Consider the following 23681-nt stretch of genomic DNA (forward strand, 5'->3'; position numbering starts at 1 on the left):
TGCTCTGAGCCATGAACTCTGCACCAGTACCAGGCAGGAGTCACCTAACCCCAAAAGGTGATAGGGAATTAGGGCCCTGCTGAGGCCACTGCACTGACCTATGGATGATCAATGGGGCAGAGTCCGGGAGGAACCCCCTTCCAACCTGTCCACAATCTGTCCTGACTTGCTTCTCTACTTATTCAAAAATACCAGTGATTCACAAAGGCTGACTGTTCAGGAACCCTGCCTTCAACACAGAGGACACTTCCTCAACACCCCATAAACTCAAAGCTGAGTCTATACTAAGTGTTCAAGCCACATCTAGAAGGCAGCCCCTGGTCACAGACACCTCATAAGGGGCTGCGAGAGTGTAGAAATCAAAGGTTCACATGTTGAAGACTGGTTTATTATCCTATGGAGCTATGGAGAGCGGTGAAACCTGTAGAAGGAGCCCTAGTGGGAAGAATTTAGGTGGAGGGCATTATACCCTTGAAAGAGATACTGGGTCCCAGGTCCCCTTACTCTCTTCTCCTTCTGCTCCTGTCATGAAGTACTGTATTGCCACAGGCTCAAAGCAAGAGGGCCCACTAACCACAGACTGAAACCCTTAAGGCCTGGCCTGCTTCCCCTAGCTAGGTTCCACCTCCTAAAGGTTCCATAAGCTCCTGTCATAGTGAGGGTTTCTATTGCTGTGAGGAGACACCATGACCACAGCAACAATTATAAAGGAAAACATTTAATTGGGACTCGCTTACAGTTCAGAGGTTCAGTCCTTTATCATCGTGGTGGGACATAGCAGTGTGCGGGCAGACATGGTGCTGGAGAAGTAGCTGAGATTTCTACATCTTGCAAGCAAAAGGAAGTGATCTGTCTCATTCTGAGGAGCTTGAGCATAAGAGACCTCAAAGCCCACCCCCACAATGACACATTTCCTCCAACAAGGCCACACCTACTTCAATAAGACCACACCTCCTAATAGTGCCACTCCCTGTGAGATTATGAAGGCAAATTACATTCAAACTACCACAGCTCCCAAAAGAAAGCCACCAACTAGGAACCAAGCATTAAAACACATGAGTCTGTAAGAGACATTTCAAGTTCAAACACTGACAATGTTCATTTGTGCAAAGGTAACCTCCACAAATTTCTAGGAAAAAAAAGGAAGAGTCAGTGAAACAAACCTGCAAGTATCTGCCTAACTAACAAGTGTCTCCCTAACTAGCCAGTCTACCTAACTAACCAGTGTCTACCTAACTAGCCAGTCTACCTAACTAACCAGTATCTACCTAACTAGCCAGTGTCTACTTAACTAGCCAGTCTACCTAACTAACCAGTGTCTACCTAACTAGCCAGTCTACCTAACTAACCAGTGTCTACCTAACTAGCCAGTCTACCTAACTAACCAGTGTCTACCTAACTAGCCAGTGTCTACCTAACTAGCCAGTGTCTACCTAACTAACTAACCAGTGTGCAGAACTCGTAAGAGTCACAAAGAAGAAGATGCTTTCTGAATCTGCCTCCCTGTCTTTCCTGTGCATAGGTGGATACCACTGATGACAGTAAGTATCCCCTCCACTAACATCAACGCCAAAAGCTCTTAGGGAAGGGTTAGACCTCACGAGCTCCACCCCACCCATGTCTATGTTGACCAGCACAGTCATGCGCAGACCCTATGCAGGCAATGAGGGATGTTGTAAGTTCATGAGTGCAACAGCCATTATTAAAGGCATTGGGGGTAGGGGATCTTCCAGCCTGGAGGTTTTTGGTTTGTTTGGTTTTTTTTTTAATAAGTTAAAATTAAACCACTTAAAGCATATGGCAAGCCTATCGCTCTGGGTCTGCAGTCTGTCTGGCCCCTGTGTCCCCCAAAGAGCACAGTCTGAGGAGTCCAGTCATTGGCTTGGGACACGGCTTGAGCACACTTCTGGGAAACTACAAAGCCACCAGGGCTAAGAATCACTGCCTTAGGTCATCCTTGAAAAACAAAACAAACAACAAGAATCCCTATCAGAATCTAATCAATCAGTCCACCAAACTTCTGCCAGCCTACCCTAACCACCGAGGAAAGGACATGGTGGCATTTTATTTCTTTCATCATATTTGGTGCCAAGGACCAAACCCAGGCCTTGAACATCCAAGGCACACCCTCAACCCCTGAGCTGCATATCCAGCTCACATTTTAATTTTAATTTGCATCCCTTTGTCTATGCTTCCATATAAAAAATGCCCACCATCCTGCCAAGCAGCTGGAGAACTGCTGTGGGATGTTCTGTATGGCAAATGTGATACTCTGATTGGTTAGTAAATAAAACACTGATTGGCCAGTAGTCAGGCAGGAGGGAGTATAGGCGGGACAAGGAGGAGAAGAATTCTGGGAAGTGGAAGGCTAAGTCAGAGACACTGCCAGCCGCCACCATGACAAGCCACATGTGAAGATTTATAGAAATGGATTAATTTAAGATATAAGAACAGTTAGCAAGAAGCCTGCCACAGCCATACAGTTTGTAAGCAATATAAGTCTCTGTGTTTACTTGGTTGGGTCTGAGCAGCTGTGGGACTGGCAGGTGAGAGAGATTTGTCCTGACTGTGGGCCAGGCAGGAAAACTCTAGCTACAGAGAACCACTAAAAAGGAAATGCGAGTTTCGACTGGCAACAGGATTTCACATCTCGCACATGCCATAGGCTCACACAGTCAGGAACAGAGATGACCCTTGCAAGTGTATTCATTAGTGTCCTGAAGTTTGTTCTATGACCAAACTGCTAAAGGGAATAAGAAAACAAACAGCCTACTACTGTTTGTATGTCCCCCGAATGGATCCCCAACAAAGCAGAGTTGAGAGCTGGGGCCTAGTTGAAGGTTCTCTGTCCTCAGGCATGGACGTGAGCCTCTGAGAACAAGCTCACAGGAGTGGCTTCTCCCTCTTCTGACAGTGAGGACTAAGAACCTGTCCCTTTTTTTCCTTTCCACCTACCACCAACTAAGGTAGCCTGAGATAGCCCCTAACCAGAAGCTGGTGCTTTGATCTTGGATTTCCCAGACTCCAGACTTTAAAAAACTAATTTCTGTACTTTATAAATTATTCAGCCTGTGGCATTGTACTATAGCAACACAAACAGGTTTTCACACATCCCTACTTTAGGAATGGGCAAGAGAGGTGAACAGATACCTCAACAAAGAAGGTCCATGAATAGGAAATTAGCACATATGATGATGTTTAATATCATTGGTTACTAGAGGATGCAAATTCAAACCACATCCAGACTTGCTACATATCTAGCAGAGAAATAAAACAAGGACCAAAGCGATGGTTGACAGCTAGCACCGGCAGGAACGCAAAACAGGAATTCATTCATAACTAGAGGGAGTGTAACAATGGCCCGGCACAACAGGAATTCATTCATAACTAGAGGGAGTGTAACAATGGCCCGGCACAACAGGAATTCATTCATAACTAGAGGGAGTGTAACAATGGCCTGGTACAACAGGAATGTGGTCTGTGCCCTCTGAGCATTCATACTGGATTTTAACCTCTTCTGAGAAGCCTTGAGAAGATGGAAGCACATGCCTATAATCCCAACACTCAGGAGGCCGAGGCAAGAAGCTGGCAAGTTCCAGGACAGCTGGAATTACAGAGCAAGAGTGTCTCATAAGAAAAAAGGGAAAGTTCGTCAAGACTATGAAGGGGCCGTTAGAAAGTAATTAGGGTTGGATAAGTTCATCGGGGTCCAGTTCCCTTGATGAATCCTGCTAGCTTTATGAGAAGAGAAAATTCAAAGGACACAAAGACACACAGACACACAGACACAGGACCTGTTGCCTTGTAGAGCTCTGCACTACCTCTGGACACTGCCAGCAAAAACACTGTAAGTAGACGAAAGCCCCTTGACCCTGAATCTCCAGAACCATCCGTCAAAGCAATCCCCTCTTCTTTCTAGCTTGCTCAGTCTACTATTGTGTCATCAGCAAGAGAAAAGAGACTAATACAGCACACAATTTTGAATACAATCTTACAGTATGCAAGAGAAAATAGACCACACTTCCTAGAAGAAAATACCTAACATAATGTTAAGGGACATAGCTTGTGTCCTCTGAAATCTATCAGCATTTACAGTTGGAACAAAGAATGTAAGAATAACGCTCAAACCTAAACATCACTCAAAGTAGGCAGGGGATAACTTACTGTAGCCCTAGCAGTCTGACCCAGTGTTTGTCCCTGGACCTCTGAGAAGGTCAACTCGGTCCACAAGTATGTGAGTAAAGACTCCCCCAGGACTGGACAGCTTTCCTTGCAGCCACGGCTCCAATTCTTACCTCCCGCATCCCACTAGTAACCAGGGACACTTGAGGAGCAGTCTGGATGATCTGCTGCAGGATGCTGATGTAGGTCTGAATTTCCAGAAGATTCTGTTGCAGAGGGAAAGAATTTTCATTACAAGTCGGGCTGCCTGAATCCTTCCCTCCCGTCCTAAGCGAGCCCAGGAATGAGCACCTTCACAGCTGTGGTCATACTGGGAACGACCCAAAGATCAGCTGCAGCTGCCAGGGAGGGCACCATGGAGTGGGCATTCCACAGCTTCAGGAGAGCAGCAGGGCAGAAGAGCAAACTGAGGCTTGCTTTATTTTGCCCTTTCCCTTCAGTTACCTTCACACATTGCCACTGGCTTCACCGAGCCCTGGATGTTAAGTGCACCAGAAGGGCAGGGACCAAACAAGGGATGGCAGCTACAGAAGACTCTGACAGCACAGGACAGTGTTTCACTGAGGGGGCAGCTTTAGCCAGCCATGCTGAGACTAAATGAATGTGTGTGTTCTCGGGCTGGCTTTGAAGTCCCCTAGAACGGGAGTCCCTTTATGAAACAGGGCTAACTGTCCGCAGGGAGGCCTGGTGACCCCCACCAGCCAATGCACCTTCCACAGCTATGACCAATGACTGATCACACAGCCCCCCCTCCAGAAAGCAGCCCTGACCAACCACTGCTCAACTTGTCCGGAAAGCTACATGGGCCCCAGCCCGTGAGTGAAACAGACCAACTTCTGGCCTCCAATGAGACCAATGCTCCCTTCTCTCTCTCCCCCACAGCCCTCCTCTAATTTAACTGAGGTCCCTGGGTCACCATCTCAGGCTCTGCTCATAGGAGCTGACTTGAGTCCCTCCAAGCCAGGCTGGGGTCCAACAGATAATAAACAGGAGCTTCAAATAAAAAATAATAATAAAAATAAAAATAATAAATAATAAATAAATAAATAAACGGGAGCTTCCCACCCTCCTGATTATTGCTCTGAATGCCGTCAGAGTGCTCTGGGCTGCTTTGGGACTGCCCCCAGGCCTTGCTGTCAGGATAAGTACAAGGAAGCTAAGTACAAGGAAGCTGCAAGGTGTGAAGGAGGAAGCAGGTGAGGGCCAGGTGAGAGGCTGGAAGGATCTCTTTCTGTGCCCAGTGCAAAGCACACACGTCGGCGGGGTGGAGGGGAGGAGGAGGAAGGAACATGGGCTTGCTGGGCCCTAGAAGTGCTTCCCAGAGAAAGATCTGGGTGTGGGCAGCTGAATTAATGAAACAGCTAACAGGACAGGGAAGTGACAGGGGCAGGAGACTGGCCAAGCGGGGCATGTCATCTGTTGCATTCCTGTAGGCATGGAGCTCATGACTGTCATCCAAGTCCTGCTACCCAGACAAGAGGAGCCCAGGGAGTTTTCATACAGATGTCCGTCAGCCGCTGGATGAGGCCACTTCAGGGGCATGGGGGTCCCCCAATATTTCCTATGAGGCAGAGCAGCTTTCAACTGCTACAGTAAGGTCCTCAGCAAAGAGGTACAGACACCATATCAGTGAAACGAGGACCCTAAAATAAATGAACCCCACAGAAGGAAAGTTTCTCCAAGAAATTCCAGCCTGGTGAGAACAGGTAGGGGTCCTAAGGCCAATTAAGAAATTCCCCATCTACCCTAGGAAAAGGGTCCTCACAGCCATAGTATCGTGCAGCTAAATCTACACAGGTCCATTTCCTGGGTTTTGTTTCCTCTTTTCTACAAAGTAACAAGGAAGATGGAAGGAAACTATGAATTCTGGCCTCAACTGTAAATAACCCCCTCACGTCTCCAGGTTTCTTCTGGCTAAGTCAGGGGACAACAGACCTAAGATTCGGGTTACAATGTGGGCCATCAGAAGGAGCCCAGAGCCCAGGGAGAGTTGGCATTCCCTCTCCATTAACCCACGGTTAACCCACACAGGGGCACCGGGATGCCACTCGAATTTTGAAAATAGCAAGCAGCCTAGAAAGGCCAGGCTGCTCACTCACGACTACACAGGGCTAGGATTTGATTTTCCGGTGTGCCAAGGCCTCCAGCATCACACCCGTGAGAGTCTGATCAGGAAGAGGAAAGGTCGGGACACTCTGAAAGAGGGGGCTCCTAAACAAAGGTGTCAGCTAGTTACCCCGAAGGCAGAGCTAAGGGCTGTAACACAATACCAAAAAAAAAAAAAAAAAAAAAAAAAAAACTCTCCCTTTCTGCATTTTTCTGAGATAAAAGTTGACTGCTTACAGCTCAAGATAAGCTGTCTAAATAATTTTGTAGATTACAATGTGAAGTACAGACACCGAAACCTAACATCACAATCCCCACATAACTTGGCATCGCCCACTGATGCCCTCTATACAGCTCCGGCCGGCTGGGTGAGTGCTGTCCAGTGGCCGGCTCATGCCAGTTCAGGGGAATGCAATCACAGGTTGCTCAATCTGGCAGTCTCCTGTTCAGCCAAACTCAGACTGGGTTTTCGAGGAGAGAGGGAGGGCTTCCTTCCCACATGCGCTGCTCACCTTTTTGTACCTGTCCTTGGCCACACTGATGTCTGCCTGCAGAAACTGTGCTTCCAACTGAAGGTGAAGGTTCCGCAGTAAGGCTTCATCAGCTTTCTGCAACGAAAAGAGCCACGTCAGGGTCGCAGGAGCCCTTAGGTATAGTGTGAACCAACGTGCGAACCCAGGGACGACAGTCTTGTTCGTGTGTGTGTGTGTGTGTGTGTGTGTGTGTGTGTGTGTGCAGGTTTGAGGGGTGCACACGTGCCAGGTCAGAAGACAACTCTCAGGAGTTGATTCTCTCCCTCCACCATGGGTTCCTGGGATCTCACTCAGGTCATCAGTCACATAGAGCAAGTGTTTCTACCCACTGAGCCATCTTGCCAGCCCTAGAGGCTGCATTCTGAATAAAGCACCACGCTAGTCGTTGGGCCTCGTTGAAAACAACAGTTCTCATGACTCGGTGATTTTGCATCCAAGAGGACATTTGACATCTAGAGATAGTTATTACTGTCATTATTGAATGGTAGAGGCCAGAAGACCGCTGTAAGTATCTTACAATACACAAACAGCCCTCCGCTCCCCACCACACTCATACAACAAAGAATGTTATAGCCTAAGTGTCCACAGTGCCAGGCTTGAGGAATCTTATCTAGAAAAAGCCAAGAGTTTTAAATAGTCACATAACAAATAACCCTAAAATTTACAGAATATCTATATTCATTCTGTATCTTGCCATCAGTAACTTGAGTTTTAAGACCAAACCTATATTATATAAAGGTAGAAAGAGAGAATTGACTCCTCAAAGTTATCCTCTGAGCTACACACACACACACCATGGCATATACCCCCACCCCCACCTCACATCATACACACACACACACACACACACACACACACACACACACACACACACCATGGCATGTACCCCCATCCCCACCTCACATCATACACACACACACACACACACACACACACACACACACCATGGCATGTACCCCCATCCCCACCTCACATCATATACACACACACACACACACACACACACACACACACACACACACACACGAAGGAGTGTCATACAAAGACACAGAGCCAATTTCTTGGATGTTTTCTACCTTCTCTCTGTCCCTTTTCAGCCTATAAGGATAGGGTGGGGTGGACAACATTTACTGATGTTCACTTTTTCCAAACATGACCCTATATTTGATCCATAATTACTGGAGCTGAGGGAGAATTAGATATGGGATTCCAAGAGCCCCTTGTTCTTTGTGTTATTGCTAAGAGAGATCAAACACTCAGAATCTCTGGTTATATATTGTGTATCAAATAAAATTTGCCTGAGGATCAGAGGACCGAGTCAGCCACTAGATTAAACATAGAGGCCAGGCAGTGGTGGCACACACCTTTAATCCTAGTACTCGGGAGGCAGAGATCTGTCTGGCTCTCTGTGAGTTCAAAGCCACCCTGGACTACATTAGATTGATTCAGTCTAGGAGAGAAACAGAGCCAGGTAGTGGTGGCACACACCTTTAATGCCAGCACTTGAGATCTCATGCCTTTGCTACCAGTATTTGGGAAGCACTCACACCATTAATCCCAGCACTAGGAAGGAAGAGAAAAGGCTGAGCATAGAAAGGTGTATAAGGCATGAGGAGACAGGAACTACAGCTTTTTTGGCTGAGGACAAAGGCCCCCCTTTCAGCTGAGAACTCAGAGGCTTTCAGTCAGAGGATTCCTGGTGATAGGATCTCACCTTCCATTTGGCCTGAGGATTCGGTAGTGGTGAGAAGTTTCTCTAGTGACTTGTTCCTTTGTCTCTCTGATCTTTCAGCATTTATCTCAATATCTGGGTCTGGGTTTTTTATTATAAGACCATTTAGGATTCATGCAACAAGAATCTTATAGATGGACAAGACCTTGGAGAACATTGGTCTGCTCACATTTATTTTTAAAGTCACTGGTACCTTCCTTCAAGTAAAATATACCACAGAAGCCACTGTATAAGATCAAAGCAAAGAAGTTTGCTTATTTTGGGGTGGGGGTGGAGACGGACCTTACACATGCTAAGCACATTGGATCATCTTCCGGCAGATCATAAAAGGCCACAGACAGCCCATCTGTCCAGCAGCTCTAGTCCCTTAGTGGCCCTTCAACCAAATCCATGGACCAGGCTGATCAATGGGTCCTTCCATTGTTAATGGAAACTAAGAGATGATAACAGGACTGGAACCTGCCGAGTGGAGAGCCCATCCTACCAGACACCTACCATCCTTCCACATCTCCCCCTGGGGATCATGCCAGGACCAGCACTGGCTCCCACAAAGCACTATCTCAAAGCCACCTGTGGTGATAATAAAAAATGCAATTCTTGTCTTTAAAATGGGAGTTAGTCAGATGGTTCTGTAAGCACATGTCTTGCTTGGAAGACAATCATGTTGTATACTGCCCCGAAAATCCCAGAGGTGAGTTGGCACTTTGGAACGGCGCAGTTGCTGATATGATGAGAATTTGTTTTGGAAGCATGTTCTTTTATTTGTGCCAAAGAGCAGAAATGTGTAGACGCTTGTGTTTTCATTATGCCTGAGATGCTGTCAGCTGAATTTCCAAATGCTGCAGCAACAGAAGCATCTAGATGTTTCAGAATCAACTGCCTGTGTCAACTGTCTAATTTGAGAAAATAATCCAGCCCTGATAGTGTGTGTGCTCGAAACAGAGTAGATGGTTCACAAAACAGATCACAGTACCTGAGAGCTAGCTAGAAATGCAAATACTCTCGAGGATTCCAACACCCCTGCCAGGTGCTGAGGACACGGGGTGAAGTTCCAGAGCCACCCGTCCACGAGGTCTGCGTGGTCCAGGATATTTACAGCCCCACCCCACACTGTGCTGGGGATGGAAGTCAGGGGTTTGCACATGCTATGGAAGCCCTTTACTACTCAGATACATCCCAGCCCTCACAGCCGTTTTTGAGAAAGGAACCGGAGACATCATTCAAGTTCAAGGCACCCTTGACAATCATCCTTGACAACTTTCCCTCCAGGAATTCTAGGCTCCCGTCAAACCCCAGCTGCTAAAGAATGGAGATCCAAGTTCATTAAAACCACTGGCAAGCTGGGACTTAATTTTAAAAACACTTTTCTTCCAACCCCGGGTATCAAAACATCTTTCCAAAACTGCGCATCTGCCTGAAGGAAGCTCTGGGTGAGCTGAGACTCCGCTCTCTCCTTGGCGTATTTTCTAGACTCTGCTCTCTCCCTCTGCTCTCCTTTCCTGCAAGCCTCGCCACACTCCAACCTCCTCCCTAATGCCTCCCTTCCCAGGCTCCTCCTCTCCTCTTCTCTGGAGTGAGGAATTCTTGGTCATGTAGCAGCTGGTACCCCTGAAGGTGGCTGCTTCATGTTCCATCTTTTCTGCCCCAGACCCCGGGATGTCCTGCTCTTTCCCACCGGGGACTTCAGAGGCACGTGAACTGCATGCACATGAGCCCCTTTGGATGTTTTTTATTGTCTTTAGGTAAACACGTGTACCTAGAAGCTACATCGGTCTAAATTGTTGTTAATTTTAAAGAAAGGGGAGTGTTAAGCTGTAAAGTTCACTCCTAAGAGCCAGCCGTCCAGCTGATAAGCAAACTCGGGAATTACTGGCAGCCAGTCATCTTCTAAGTACATATGTGTGGCAATGAGTTACAGAGGCTGTACAAGCTTGAATGTTTATTTAAGAGCCACCTGTGGGTCTCACTCCATCAAAAGGCTGAGCATGTGACTAACTCTGGCCGTACTGCTCAGCTGTTATGTTGAGGGGTTTAGCTCTCTTCAAGGAGGGTAACAAGGAGTGGCTTGCTTTGGCATATGTGCCCAAGAACCCAAAATGACCTGTTCTGGATGTCTACTGCACGAGCCACGTGACAATCTGGCAGGTGTGTGAATCAATGTCTTCCCACAGCCACACCCAAGGGTGAATCCCTCCTGCAAGTGACACTATCAGAACTGGCCCTGAGACTAAGCGGAGAGGCAAAAGTTGATTTGACTCAGCAAACGTCTCCGGACTTGTTAAGCAAAATCTCTGATCCAAGGCTGGCAAGATAGCCGAGCAGGTCAGGATACTTGCTGCCAAGGCTGATGGCATAAGTTCAATCCCCAGGACCCATATGGTAGAAGGAGAGAACCCACCCCTGCAAGCTGTCCTCTGACCACATGCAATGGCATGTGTGAACACACACACACACACACACACACACACACACTAAATAGTAAATAAATAAGTAAATGTAAAGAAAAAATTTAATCACTTTTCTGACCATCAACAGGATGAGAATTCCACTCTTCTAGCCTCCTCTTTCTCAGCTGATGATACACACCGGGATACAGAGTGGTAAAGCCCAGAAGGGTAGACAGGCAGACAGGTCACCATTGTGAACAACAAGCCTTGATCCTGCTGGGAACTTGTGGAACTCTCTATGCTGAGGGGGAACAACTGGGGAACTTAGCCACACTCACTGTGATCTTGGATGACTAAGATTCATTTCCTGGGGTGTGCATGCCTAGTAGGTCTGAGATGAGTGAGTCACGTTCCCACAGCAGGAGGTTCAGGAAGTCTTCTGTGGGCCCTACATGTCTGGTGACAAGTGGCATGACACAGGAGAAGGATCCACTATCTAGACCACGAGGCATCTTTAGCCTACAGCCCTTGACTTTGTGTCTAGATTCTGAGGGACGCGGTTTCTCTGCTTGTCCTTGGGAAGTAGAGAATGAGCCAGGAATACAAACCCTCCAGTCTATGCCTGCCGTGCATGGGATGAAGAGTTCTGAAGCTATTTAAGCCCGTGGGTGAGTCCTTTGACTGGAAAAAGAAGGCCCTGGGATGGTTTCTTTCTTGGAGTGAAATCAGCCCCAGCAGTAACCACAGGCTGATCTGGGGCTCCCACAAGCTGATTCAAGGACCCTCTCAATCCAGTGTTTACACAACTTCACTAACCCCAGGAACGATTACTTTTCACTCTGGGTTTTCTTTACACTGATTCACTTTTTTCCTTAGGTTTATTTAAAATGAACTTTTTATGTAATATGCTATAAATAAAAAGCAATCATAAAAATTCATGATTTAGCCTGGCGATGGTGGTGCATGCCTTTAATCCCAGCACTCGAGGGGCAGAGGCAGGCGGATCTCTGTGAGTTCAAGGCCAGCCTGGGTTACAAAGTGAGTTCTAGGAAAGGCTCCAAAGCAACACAGAGAAACCCTGTCTCAAAAAACCAAAAAAGAAAAAAAAAAGTCATGATTTGTGGGGCTAGAGAGATGGCTAAGCAGTTGAGAGCACCTGCTACTCACTCTTCCAGAGGACCCAACTTCACTTCCAGCACCCATGTCTTGTGGCTCACAACCGCCTGTAACTCCATCTCCAGGGGGATCTGATGCCCTCTTCTGACTTCCAAAGGTACCTGCACACACTCGGCATAGTCTCACATAGTCACATGCATATACACATAAATAAAACTTTTTTAAAATATTATAACTGGGGCTGGAGCGATAACTCAGCAGTTAAGAACACTTATTACTCTTACAGAGGACCTGGGTTCAATTCTCAGCACCCACAAGGCAACTCATAACCATTAATAACTCCAGTTCTAGGGGGTCCAACTTCCTCTTCTAACCTCTGCAAGCACCAGGCCACACCCATGATGCATAGACACACATGAAAGCAAAACACCCATACACATAATAAAATAAAATAAATCTGAAAGTATATATAATTCACAGCTATGAAAAATTTACACCTCCACGAGCCAGCTAAAGTCACTTCCTGTTCCATCAGGTCATGCACTTCATTCACAGTTGGGGAAACTAAGCTGGTATCTGTCACATCAAATGTTCTGCCACCGACCACAGACAAAGACCATGCGCTGCCATTTGACAGGTAAGTCATGTGTACTGCTAAGTCATTTCATGCTCAGTGGGCATGGAGACATTCTCTCACGCCAGTGGACTGTGATTACTCCCACAGATAAGAAAGTTAAAGCTCAGAGAGGTAAGCGAATCCACTCCCAGTTTCACAGATACTCGGCAGTGTGGTCTGATTTATTCACAGATTACCTTCCTCTTGTGAGCAGCGCAGCTCACTTGTGGGCAGGAGGGTCCTAGCCTGGCCCAGGAGACAGCCACACCAATTCATTCTCGGTTATAGCCCTCACCTACATTCTTGGTGGCCATGTCATGAGGGTTATTCTTGTGGGGCTGGCAGTTCAAACGCCCACTGTCTCTCTGTTACAATGTACATGAAGGTCGCGTGGCTGTTTTCTCTGGGTGGAGAAAGGGTGAGATTTATTTTCCTTGGTGTTCAGTTTCTGCATTGCCTTATTTTTCTGCTGAGAAGATGAATTGCTTTTGTAATAAGAGAGAAAGGACAAAGGGTTTGAAAAGCCACTGTCAGTTTCCATTGAAGGTAAAGAGAAGGCCGCCACTGTGGTGGGGTTGAGAGGGACACCATAGAGGGCCTAAATTCCCACCCAGGTGAAGGATGTCCTTGAAAGCCTTGGCCTGTGAAGAAGACAGGGGGCCCTCCTCTTGCAACTTTGGACTGTAACCACAGCCAAAAATGGGATGAATTAAAAGTGTGAGCAGAACAGCTGGGAGCTACTGAGTGCTCATAAAAGAAATTCCCAGCTCTGCTACAACAGGCTTGGAGCCACATCCCCACACCCCCATCCCCACCAGCCTAGAGCCTGCGTCCTTAGAGCGCCGCTACAGCATATCTTTACCACCACCTTTCTGTTCCGCCTAGCTGTTGGGGTCCACAGAGGTTTCCTAGTGAGATCTGAGCTTGCTTTACACAGCAGGGCTGCATTAGGGGATTGACTGACCACATGCATGGTTACCCCCGTGTTTGGAAGGGTCTGCACTTGGCTGGGCTGTGCGGTATGCTTTGATCTAGCAAGGGGGAGGTCTTTTGCTCCACCCTTTGGCATTCCTTTAAAAGCCCTTTAGCGGTGACAGAAGGGGCTGATGGGTTTTGACCCAGGCCCTCCTGAGGCTATCCAGTATTTCTATCTGTCTCTCTCCCCTCTCTATTTCTATCTAAATAGTTCTCACTTCTCCCTACTCAAGAATACCCTGGGGGAAAAGTGGGAGCAGGTCTCCCACATCTAGGATGCTCACATGTCCTCTGTCTGGCCCGAGACAGTCCCAAATGCTAACTGCTGACCTGCCCACTAATTATCAGCGGCACCCCACTCCCAGGGTCATCACTGAGAGAATGGGCACCAGATGCAGATAATGTTGATAAAATAAAATCAGGCTTCCCAAATTTTTAGTCCCGGTTTTAATGCCGCTTTGACAACAGAGGTTAGACAAAGCTAGGAAGTGGCAGATGCCCTGAGTAATCCCTCCTGTCCCAAGTGGCTGCCAGTTATACGGAGAGAATTGTAAGGGCAATCGGAGCTCAGGAAGGAAGAGCTTTGTCTAAATTAGGGTTTCTATTGCTGTGATAACACCATGACCAAAAACAACTTGGGGAGGAAAGGATTTATTTCAGCTTACAACTCTCGGGACACTCTCTGTCACTGAATAAAGGCAAGGCAAGAACTCAAAGCAGGATCTGGAGGCCAGAACTGAAGCAGAGATCACGGAAGAGTGCTACTTACTGGTTTGTTCCTCGTGGCTTGCTCAGTCTGATGTCTTACACCATCCAGGACCACCAGCCCAGGGGTGCTCACACCAATCACTCATCAAGAAAATGCCCTACAGACTTGCCTATAGGCAATCTCGTGGGGGCAGTTTCTCAACTGACATTCCCGCTTCCCAGATGACTCTAACTTGTGTCAAGTTGACAAAATAAACAAGACAAGTTTAGTGTCTTATCAGAATGAGGCTATAAGCATAGGAGCATTGGGGGGGGGAGCAGCCCATGTGCCCTCAACAGCACCCTTCAACTAAGTCGTCTCCATGACTCCTTCCAACCCAAGGGGTGAACTCTGGCATGATCAGAAAAGGTGGTTCTTGTAGCCATTAGCCATGCCTGTGTCTGTCCAACCCTTCTGTCCACAATAGAATTTACTACTCAGAGCAGAATTCTCCCGGCTACAACAGAAAACCCAATCAGGCTGATTGATGATGGACAATCGGAAGAAGGAAACTGTCCCAGCTAGGAACAGCTCCATATAACCATTACAGGAATGTTCCAGAATCCCTAGCACCTCCCCTGTGACTGTTTCTCATGAGAGAGAGAGAGAGAGAGAGAGAGAGAGAGAGAGAGAGAGAGAGAGAGAGAGAGAGAGAGAATGCTTCAAGGGAAATAGGTGTTTCTTCCTCTCTTCCCTGAGTCTTTTGCTTCAAAACAGCAACGTCAAGGCTATTAGCCAACAGAATAGAGGTATCAGTTTACACAATAAACATGGTCATTTGTGATCAGTCTATCTAGATAAACCATAAGTGGGCACTGTAATGCTGGCATATCGTGTAGCCTAGAACTATAGTCCATGTGTTGGGAGCTTGGTCCCCAGTGCAGAGGTGCTGAGAAATAATAGGACCTTCAAGGGGGCGCGCGTAGTGGGAAGGCATTACATCCCCACCCCAGTGATGGTTTGCCATGCAAGCCCACCTCACATGCTGTGAGAGTGATGTCTTTTATCATCAGAAAACTAAGTCATAGGCCCCTTCACCAGATTCGGTGGCATGTGTTTGTATTTGCAACTTCCAAAACTGTAAGATAAAAACTCTTTTCTTTACAAATTGCCCATCCTCGGGTATTTCGTTATATTAATGGAAAACAGATTAACACACCAAGCATATCAGCTTCATGATCTACGTTTCTCTCATGAGACCACACACTTTATGTCACAAGGTGGGTTTGTACATCAGTTCACTCACAAAGAGACTCAGTTGAAATTAAGAAGTCAAGAAAGAAAATGGCAACAAGAAACAGAAAATCCTAACATAATGGGAAGAGGGTTATGGGAAACAATTGCTCCTACCATCCAATTCAGTGCTGTAAGGGAGCTGTGTAAACCCAAGGCTGTGTTCCACTCACCTTGTTAAGGCGCTCCAGCATTTCTTTTAGCACTGATTGACATTCACATTCATTTTCATATCTGCAAATCGGACACACAGGCAAGAAGAATTAGGCAGCTTCTAGACTTTCACAGTTACAGATCACATTACCAGTGTAAAGTTCAACCTCAGATAATAATGCCCTTTTCTTTAGGAAGGTAATTTCAATTTTAAAGAAATAGCTAATTCCATATTTCCTTGCCCACTGCTTCCCAATAATTTTCATACCATCAAGTACATAGAAAATGAAGATAACCAAAAAAGATAAATGAAACAGAAGTCCTCACCCTGGATCCTCAAAGCATCTCAGCTGCCTCCCACCCAGCACCTGAGGATGGGGGAATTACATCTTCGCATAGCTGTAACCCAAGCACAGCCTCTGAATAGAGACAGGAAGGCTGCCCCATTCATAAAACAAACGACAGACCTCCTACACTGATGTACTCATTTACACGTGCAACACGTCAATGTTTCTCTGTTATGTCATTTATCCTCACAACCAAAGAAAGTGACTGCTGTTACCTTTGAGGGAAAGATGAAGAACATGGTTGAGAACCTTGCCCCAGGCTAGGGATTTGGTTCAGTGGTAAAGTAGTTACTGCACAACCATGAGGACCCAAGTTCAGATCCCAGGACCAACAGAACACCAGTCACAGTCTTGTGCATGCCTGAAAAACCAGCATTGTAGGAGGCAGAGACAGGGGAATTGTCAATGCTGTCAGCCTAGGTGAAAGTAATTCAAATTCCAGGTTCAGGAAGAGATCCCGCCTCAAAAGAATAAGTGTGTGTGGGGGGGGGGAGTAATAAAGAAGGACACTTGCTACCATCCTCTGGCATTCTAGTCCATGCACAGGGACACACCGTCACACAAACACATGCTTACACATAAGCCACCCACCAGCCCGCACATACATGAGCTAGAAAAGGAATAGAAGAGGATGAGAAGGAGGAAAAGGAGAAGGAAGAGGGAGAAGAGAAGGAGGAAGAAGAAGAAATAGTTTGCCCTGTCTTCACCAGAAGCTGCCAGCACCATGCCCCTACCCTTGCAGCATCACCCCTGCCTAGCAAATCCTATTCCAGGCTAGTGGATGCATGAAACTAATTCTAGTTAACACTGAGCCCAACCCGGAAAGCACAGCTTTCCATGGCCTGGACATCTTGGCCTGTGAGTCAAAGTCAAGTATTAACAGCCATGGAAGGTGCTATGTGCAACCTCTGTGTTCTCAGAATTAAAAAGGCTAGGACAACCAGACCCAATCAAAATTGCATTCCAGTTCCAAACGGGTTAAGCATCTCTGAACTAGTTCTACATTTCACACCAAGAGGTCACAGGCAGTCATTTCTCTTTGTGTGGCTCTAATGGGGTCAGAACTTGTTTTTTAAATGGGTTATTGTCTTTGAGAATAACATTGTTAACAAAAATCTAATTTTCTCATGGCCCTTTTCCTGCTAAAAACATCTAAGAGGCTCTGCAGCTTAACAACATGTTTGATAATAAGCACAGCAACACAGTCTCATGGGTAATTTTCATGCTATAAAGATCTGTCTAGATATATTAAAGATAAGTGATTTCATTATACAAAATTAATGGGATAAGAATTCCCGTATTCATATCAGTGAGTTCAAAAAGTAAAAACATACTTTGTTTTTCATTATATAGTTGTTTATGTAATATTGTTTTGTTTCCAGCAATTTGGATAATTGACTGTATTTATTATTGTATTCTGGTATTTTCCTTGTTTTTATGATTCTTGTTGTTTGCTGTTTTATGTAGTCTTGGGTGCACTGAAAATTCGACTGTGAAAATATCCATGTCTCAGGTGTAGAGTGTGTCGTGTCTAACATGTTGTGGACCTTGAGGCTCCTGCTTTCCACTTCCTGCATGCTCTCACCTGGCTTTGGCTACTCGCCAGTCCACCTTGAGAATGCAAAAGCATTATATGGGGTGGAAGTGTGTGTGTGTGTGTGTGTGTGTGTGTGTGTGTGTGTGTGTGTGTGTGTGTGTGTGTTATAATAACTTTCAAATCCCACTATCTAAGGCAAAAGATTAAAACTTCTGGGCAATGGTAGTGATTAAGTCAATGAGACATTTAAATCAACCTCAGTGTGTGCGGAACTGCTCCATGGACTAACTGCTCCATGCTGGCTATACAACTTGAAACCAGAAAGGTTGATGGGAAATGAACCAATGGCTATGCTTTGATAGACATGCTCAAATGCAGGTTACAAAAGAATTCAAAGAACATGTTAGAGGAAAACCTTCTGCTACCCCACAGCAAAGACTCCAGAACCCAGCTGTTGCTAGAGTGACCAGTGGAGCCCATGAAAAAATGAAAGTTCTTGCTGAGTGTCAGGGTAAACACTTGTAATTCCAGAACTCGGGAGGCAGAGGCAGGAAGAGCTCTGTGAGTTCAAGGCCAGTTTACTTTACATGGAGCTCCAGGCCAGCCAGAGCTATATAGTGAGACCCTGACTCAAAAAAGAAAATTGTTGGCCTCTCTGAATAGAGCCTGGGTATATGCATTTTAAGCTGATTTATATAAATGTTGTTATTTATTTTTCAGGTTAAAAAAAAAACCAGGTTTTGGGGCTGGAGAGATGGCTCAGAAGTTAAGAGCACTGGTTGCTCTTCCAGAGGTCCTGAGTTCAATTCCCAGCAACCACATGGTGGCTCACAATCATCTATAATGAGATCAGGTGCCTTCTTCTGGCATGCAGGCATACATGCAGGCAGAACACCATATACATAGTAAATAAATAATAATCTTCTAAAAATTTGATTAAAAAACAGGTCTTACTCTGTAAACCAAACTAGTCAAACCCAAGCTGGCCTTAAACTAAAGGCAACCCTCCTGCCTCAGCTTCCCAAGTGCTGGGACTATAGATGTGAGCCATGATGCCCAGAAATTCATATAATTTTCCAATGGATAAATTTCTCACAAACTTAAAATTTTAAATGTTTTAAAGTTATTTCAATAGAAGTCTCCCTCCTGGAAATCAGTTTCCTCCATCAGAGTCTCACTGGGTATATACAAACCACACTTAAGGGAAAAATGGCCAACACAAAACCAACTCAATGGGGTTTTTTGTTTGTTTTGTTTTGTTTTTGGAGGTTTTTAAACTCATAATGCTTTGTCTGGGTTTTTTTTTTAACTTTACATCTTTTGCTTACATATTATGGTTTCCAAATTTGTCTTTATGGGTTTTCTGTGTATACAAATTATATGTCTCAGCATCTGCATGTGTTTCTTGTGCTTTTTCTTTGACATTTTTTCCCATTTGCTTACTTGTTTTGTTTGCTTTTTTTAAATCTCATTTTATTTTATCATTTTTAGATGCCTGCTTATTTTCTAATGAGAAAGAGGAAGAAAGGGTGTGGTTTGGGGGTGGGTGGGAAAGTGGAGAGGATCTGGGAGGAACTGAGGGAGGGAATATATAGTGCATTTTAAAAAGATCTATTTTCAATTAAAAAAAAAAGTCTCCATTTGCCCTGTTCGTTCTTCCTCATCCCCCACAAGCAATCAGTGTGGATGGGGGCTTTTTTTACTTATGCATGAAAAAAAAAATTTAAATTAATGAAAATAACACACTACACTTTTTAGCACTGCATAATATTCCACTGAATAGATGAAGCTCAGCTTTACATCCTGCCTTCGACCGGTGGTCATCCTGGTTGATTTCAGGCTTTCTCTAGTGACGATGTGCTGCAGCAGGTAGCTGTGTGCGCATGCCATTTCACACCGGCCAGAGCACATCCTGGAGAAACTCCTTGGAGTGGCCTACTGACGCAAAAAGCCACCTCTTTCTCTAACTTAGGTGATAAATTGTTCTTTCTTAACATCTGCTAGGTGATGTTAATACACAATTCCATCTGTAGGGGAGGAGACACCATTCCCTAGATCAAGCCTTCTAAAACTTCTTAAACTATTGTCATTGACGATCTCTGCTAGAACACTGGTTCTGATTTAGGAGGTGTGATGGCCCCGGGCCCAACAAGCTACACTCCAGCAACTCTCCCACTGATGCTGAGGTTGTTTCAGATGCTGCAGCGGGGCCAGGGACCACATCTTGTATATCCGGACCCTAGAGATCACACATTTAAATGTAACTCCCAGATGTCACCTACCACACCATGAAGACAATTAAACTTTGCACATGTAGGTTTGAATTCCATGTCCGGCACAGCCATTCATGGATCTTGCCCCAGATCCCTTCACATTCTGAACCTCACTCAGTCTCTCTATAAAACGATCCAGTATGGATCTGGCTTTGAGGGTTACATCACATGGGAACATATCAAAAACATAGTACTGCACCAATGACTACCGAATCTCTAGTTACAAAGGCTAAATTATGAAACCAATATAGGTATCCAACAACAGAGGAATAGATGAAGAAAATGTGATAAAGACGGACAGATGACAGGTGTGTGTGTGTGTGTGTGTGTGTGTGTGTGTGTGTGTGTGTGTGCGCGCGCGCGCGCGCGCGCGCGCGCACGCGCGGGTAATTTTTCAGCCATAAAGAAGAAATAAAGAAGAAACTTACGCTGTTTGCAAAAAAATGGGTGCAACTCCGACTAGAGATGATCATATTAAGCCAACTAAGTCAGTTTCAGAAGGCGAATATATTTTCTCTCATTTGTGGTTCCTAGATTCTATATAGTCACATAAAATCATATACACACATATATGAAATAAAAGAAATGAAATTATCTAGGGGAAAAAGGAAATAAATGGGAAAAGGGAGAGATAAGAAAAGGGAAGGTAGAAGGGTCCAGGGATCAATATGGTTAATGTACAATATATACCTATAAGAAAATTAAATTGGAAAAAAATTATGAAGTCAAAGAAATCGGTCATGTGAGAGTGCATATTCTGAAATTCTAGGCCGATAGAAGCAATGTCTGCTGACATTAAATCAAGACCGGGCGCGCTGGGAACTCGGAGGAGGCACCTCTAGGGTAGTGCAAACCACCTTGCTTATTTGAGTGTTGGCTCAAAGTAAGCGCTAAAAACTCAAACTACACAATTAAAATCAGTGTGTTTCACTGCGTATTACACCTACATCCCCAAACACATTAAAAGTAAATGAAACTATACCCTGGGAACCGGAAGGTGCCATCTAATTGGAAGTTGGTTGCCTTCAGGACCTGTGCATCCGCACGCCCCTTTCCGCAGGACAGTCTGCACCTGCCCCCCACCACCCCCCACCCCCACCCCCGCGCCCTGCCTCGGTTTCCCCGACAGCGCCTCTTACTTGCTCCGGAACTCGTCGAGCGCTCGCTGCGCCTCGGCCTCCTGCCTCTCCAGCCGCGCGCGCTCGGCTGCCAGGTCCCGGGCACGCTGCAGATTGGCCTCGACGTGGCGGGCAAGGGCGTCCTCGGGCCCCGGCTGCTCGCCCAGGCGCTGGAAGGCGTCGAGCTGCCGCCGCAGGCCGGCGTGGCGCTGCTGGAGCGCACGGGCCCGCTGGACCTGGGCGGCCACGCGCTCGCCCAGAGCCTGCAGCGCCGCCAGACCGGGGGCCGTTCCCCCGGGCTGCGCGGCGGGACCCGCGGGCTGGGCGCGCTCGTAGCGCTCCTGGCGGGCCTGGAAAACGTAGCTGCGGCGGTACATGGCTCCCGGGAGGCCGCGGCCCTCTCGGTGCCGGCTAAATAAGCATCAGCCGCGCTGGGACCTTCCAGAGCCCGTCAGCAGTGTGCCCTCGGGGCGGGCGCCCAACAATGGCGAGCCGCGGCCGCTTTGTGCGCAGGATTAGCGGCCCATACAGCTGCCGGGTGGAAGGGGCATCCGGCGAGGACTGCTTTGTTCAGCCATTGTGGAGGCCTGTTGCTGTGTGACTGGATGGAGGGGTCAGGGGGACAAGAGATGCATGATGCTCTTTTGACTGGTTTCCCTGGACACTGGGTAGGCGACCCAAGGCCAGCTTGCTAAACGCTAATGCGTCCTGCAGCCGAGTGCTTGGCACTTTTGTGCCTTCCAGCTTTCGTTGTTGAACTTAATTAATACTGGCTTTGTTTGCTGTTGTTTTCGGGTTATTTAAGCCATTGTAATTATAACATGTTGAGGCTGTCTCGAGTAAGGGTTATCACGTAAGTGTTGAGATGTGTTTCCAGTAATTTCTTACTAACACTTTTGTGTGTATTTGTGAAACTTAGGAAACAAGACTGAAAATACTGAACCCTTGCTCTTTCACCAAGGAGCTGATATAGGTGCTTTGAACTGAACAGAAGTCCATACAGTATGGAGATTTAATAAGCTGCCCAGCTCTCAAATAGTCTCATTATGCTCCGTTTAAACTTGTATTATATAAATAGCAGTTATACTTGATAACAAGCTTTAAAATATGTACATTCACAATTTGATAGCTAGGTTTTGAACATTTCTGAAGTAAAATGTGATGTTGAATGTGACAGGAATATCCCTGAATATAAATATTTGTCATATTGAAATATTTAAAAATCATTATCAGAGGCTAGGGAAATAACTCAGTAGGTACGAGTGCCTGCTGTACAATCATGAAGACCTGAGTTCAAATCCTCAGCACCCATGAAAAGCTGGTCATGTCTGAGCATGTCTGTAACTCCAGCATTAGAAAGGGAGACAGACTGATGGAGAAACAGCAAACATCCTGGGCTGTGAGAGACTCTGTCTCAAGATATAAACAGAGGGCCGTAGAAGAAGACACCGAGTGTCCATATTCGCACTCATGCTTACATTTGAGTAACCACATACTTAACAGTGCATTTACATCACACACTATTTTTTTAAAAAATCATTATCAAAAGAACAGGTCTTTTCTAAAATAAGGATTAGTGATACCATGTATTACCAGCCACATGGATTGCATATAACTATGCTACAAATAAAGTCAGCTATTAAAAATAGAGATCACTTAGATCTTTCTTGAGTTTATTACCACTTCAAGCCTGTATAGTAAGGATTCAGTCTGGAACAAAGCGATGTAAGATCTGTATGTGTGGTGCTATGGTTATTCATTCTCATTCTCATTCATTCATATTCATTCTCATTCATTCTTTCTCTCCCTCTCTCCTTCCCTTCCTTCCTCCCTCCTTCCCTCCCTTCCTTCCTCCCTCCTAAGACATTTAAATTTTCATGATCAACTGGAGGAGGGTATATGAGTATTTTTGTAGGTGTCCCACACAGTGCTGGTAGCATGGTGTGATTTCCGGCTTCTCAGAAAGCAAAACCCACATGTAATGAGTACTGTAAATCATCCATGGCCTTTGACCTCATGTGATAATCAGTCCTTGCTACAGAACAAACCACCCTAAACTAAGTGTCATGCAATGACACTACTCTCCAGCTCCCAGCTGAACGCTTCTTCTAGCTGCAAGTCTTTTGATCGGCTGAGACAGCACCATCTAGACCCCTCTTGCCCTTCTGAATTAGCACTGTCAGAAGCCCTGCCAAACAGGCTCATCCAGGCTTCCTTTGCAGCAAGTCCACTCATATCCTGTTATTCAGTCAAATGACAGGACCCCAGCCAGCCAGGGTCAGGAGTTAAGGGGGGGGGCAGCAGGGGTCTGGAGAGATGGCTCAGTAGATAAAGTGCTCTCTGCTAGGAATGAGTGCCTGAGGATTTTCCCCCAGTGGACGTGTAAAAGTAAAATGTGGTGTTCTAAGTCTACGAAACCCAATGCTAGGGGCCTCTCCAGCCAGCCAGCCAGCTTACTGAACCAGCGAGCTCCAGCCTCAGTGAGAGACCCTGTCTCAAAAACTAAGGAGCAGAATGAGAGAGGGAGACACCTGGGGTTGAGCTCTGGCCCCCATACATGCACACACACAGATGAATGTAGGAGGTGGCTCACTCGGACCCTGACAAGGATTTGGGTGTAGTACC

General features: G+C 46.2%; 1 protein-coding gene across 3 annotated transcripts in view; it reads right to left on the reverse strand.

Moving 5' to 3' along the window:
* The window catches only part of Bfsp1 (beaded filament structural protein 1), an 89280-nt gene that overhangs the window by 15293 nt on the left and 50306 nt on the right, over nt 1-23681 (reverse strand). For 2 of the 3 annotated variants that reach the window (XM_042276365.2, XM_076570764.1), the window contains exons 2-4: nt 15802-15862; nt 6801-6896; nt 4296-4388 (exon numbers count right to left, since the gene is read on the reverse strand). In XM_042276365.2, coding sequence (XP_042132299.1) covers nt 4296-4388; nt 6801-6896; nt 15802-15862 — 250 coding nt within the window. Of the gene's footprint in view, nt 1-4295; nt 4389-6800; nt 6897-15801; nt 15863-21077; nt 21434-23681 lie in introns of those variants that run through there. The other variant, XM_076570763.1, reaches the window with a different exon arrangement.

The sequence above is a fragment of the Peromyscus maniculatus genome, chromosome 4 (assembly GCF_049852395.1).
Source record: "Peromyscus maniculatus bairdii isolate BWxNUB_F1_BW_parent chromosome 4, HU_Pman_BW_mat_3.1, whole genome shotgun sequence".
NCBI lineage: Eukaryota > Metazoa > Chordata > Mammalia > Rodentia > Cricetidae > Peromyscus > Peromyscus maniculatus.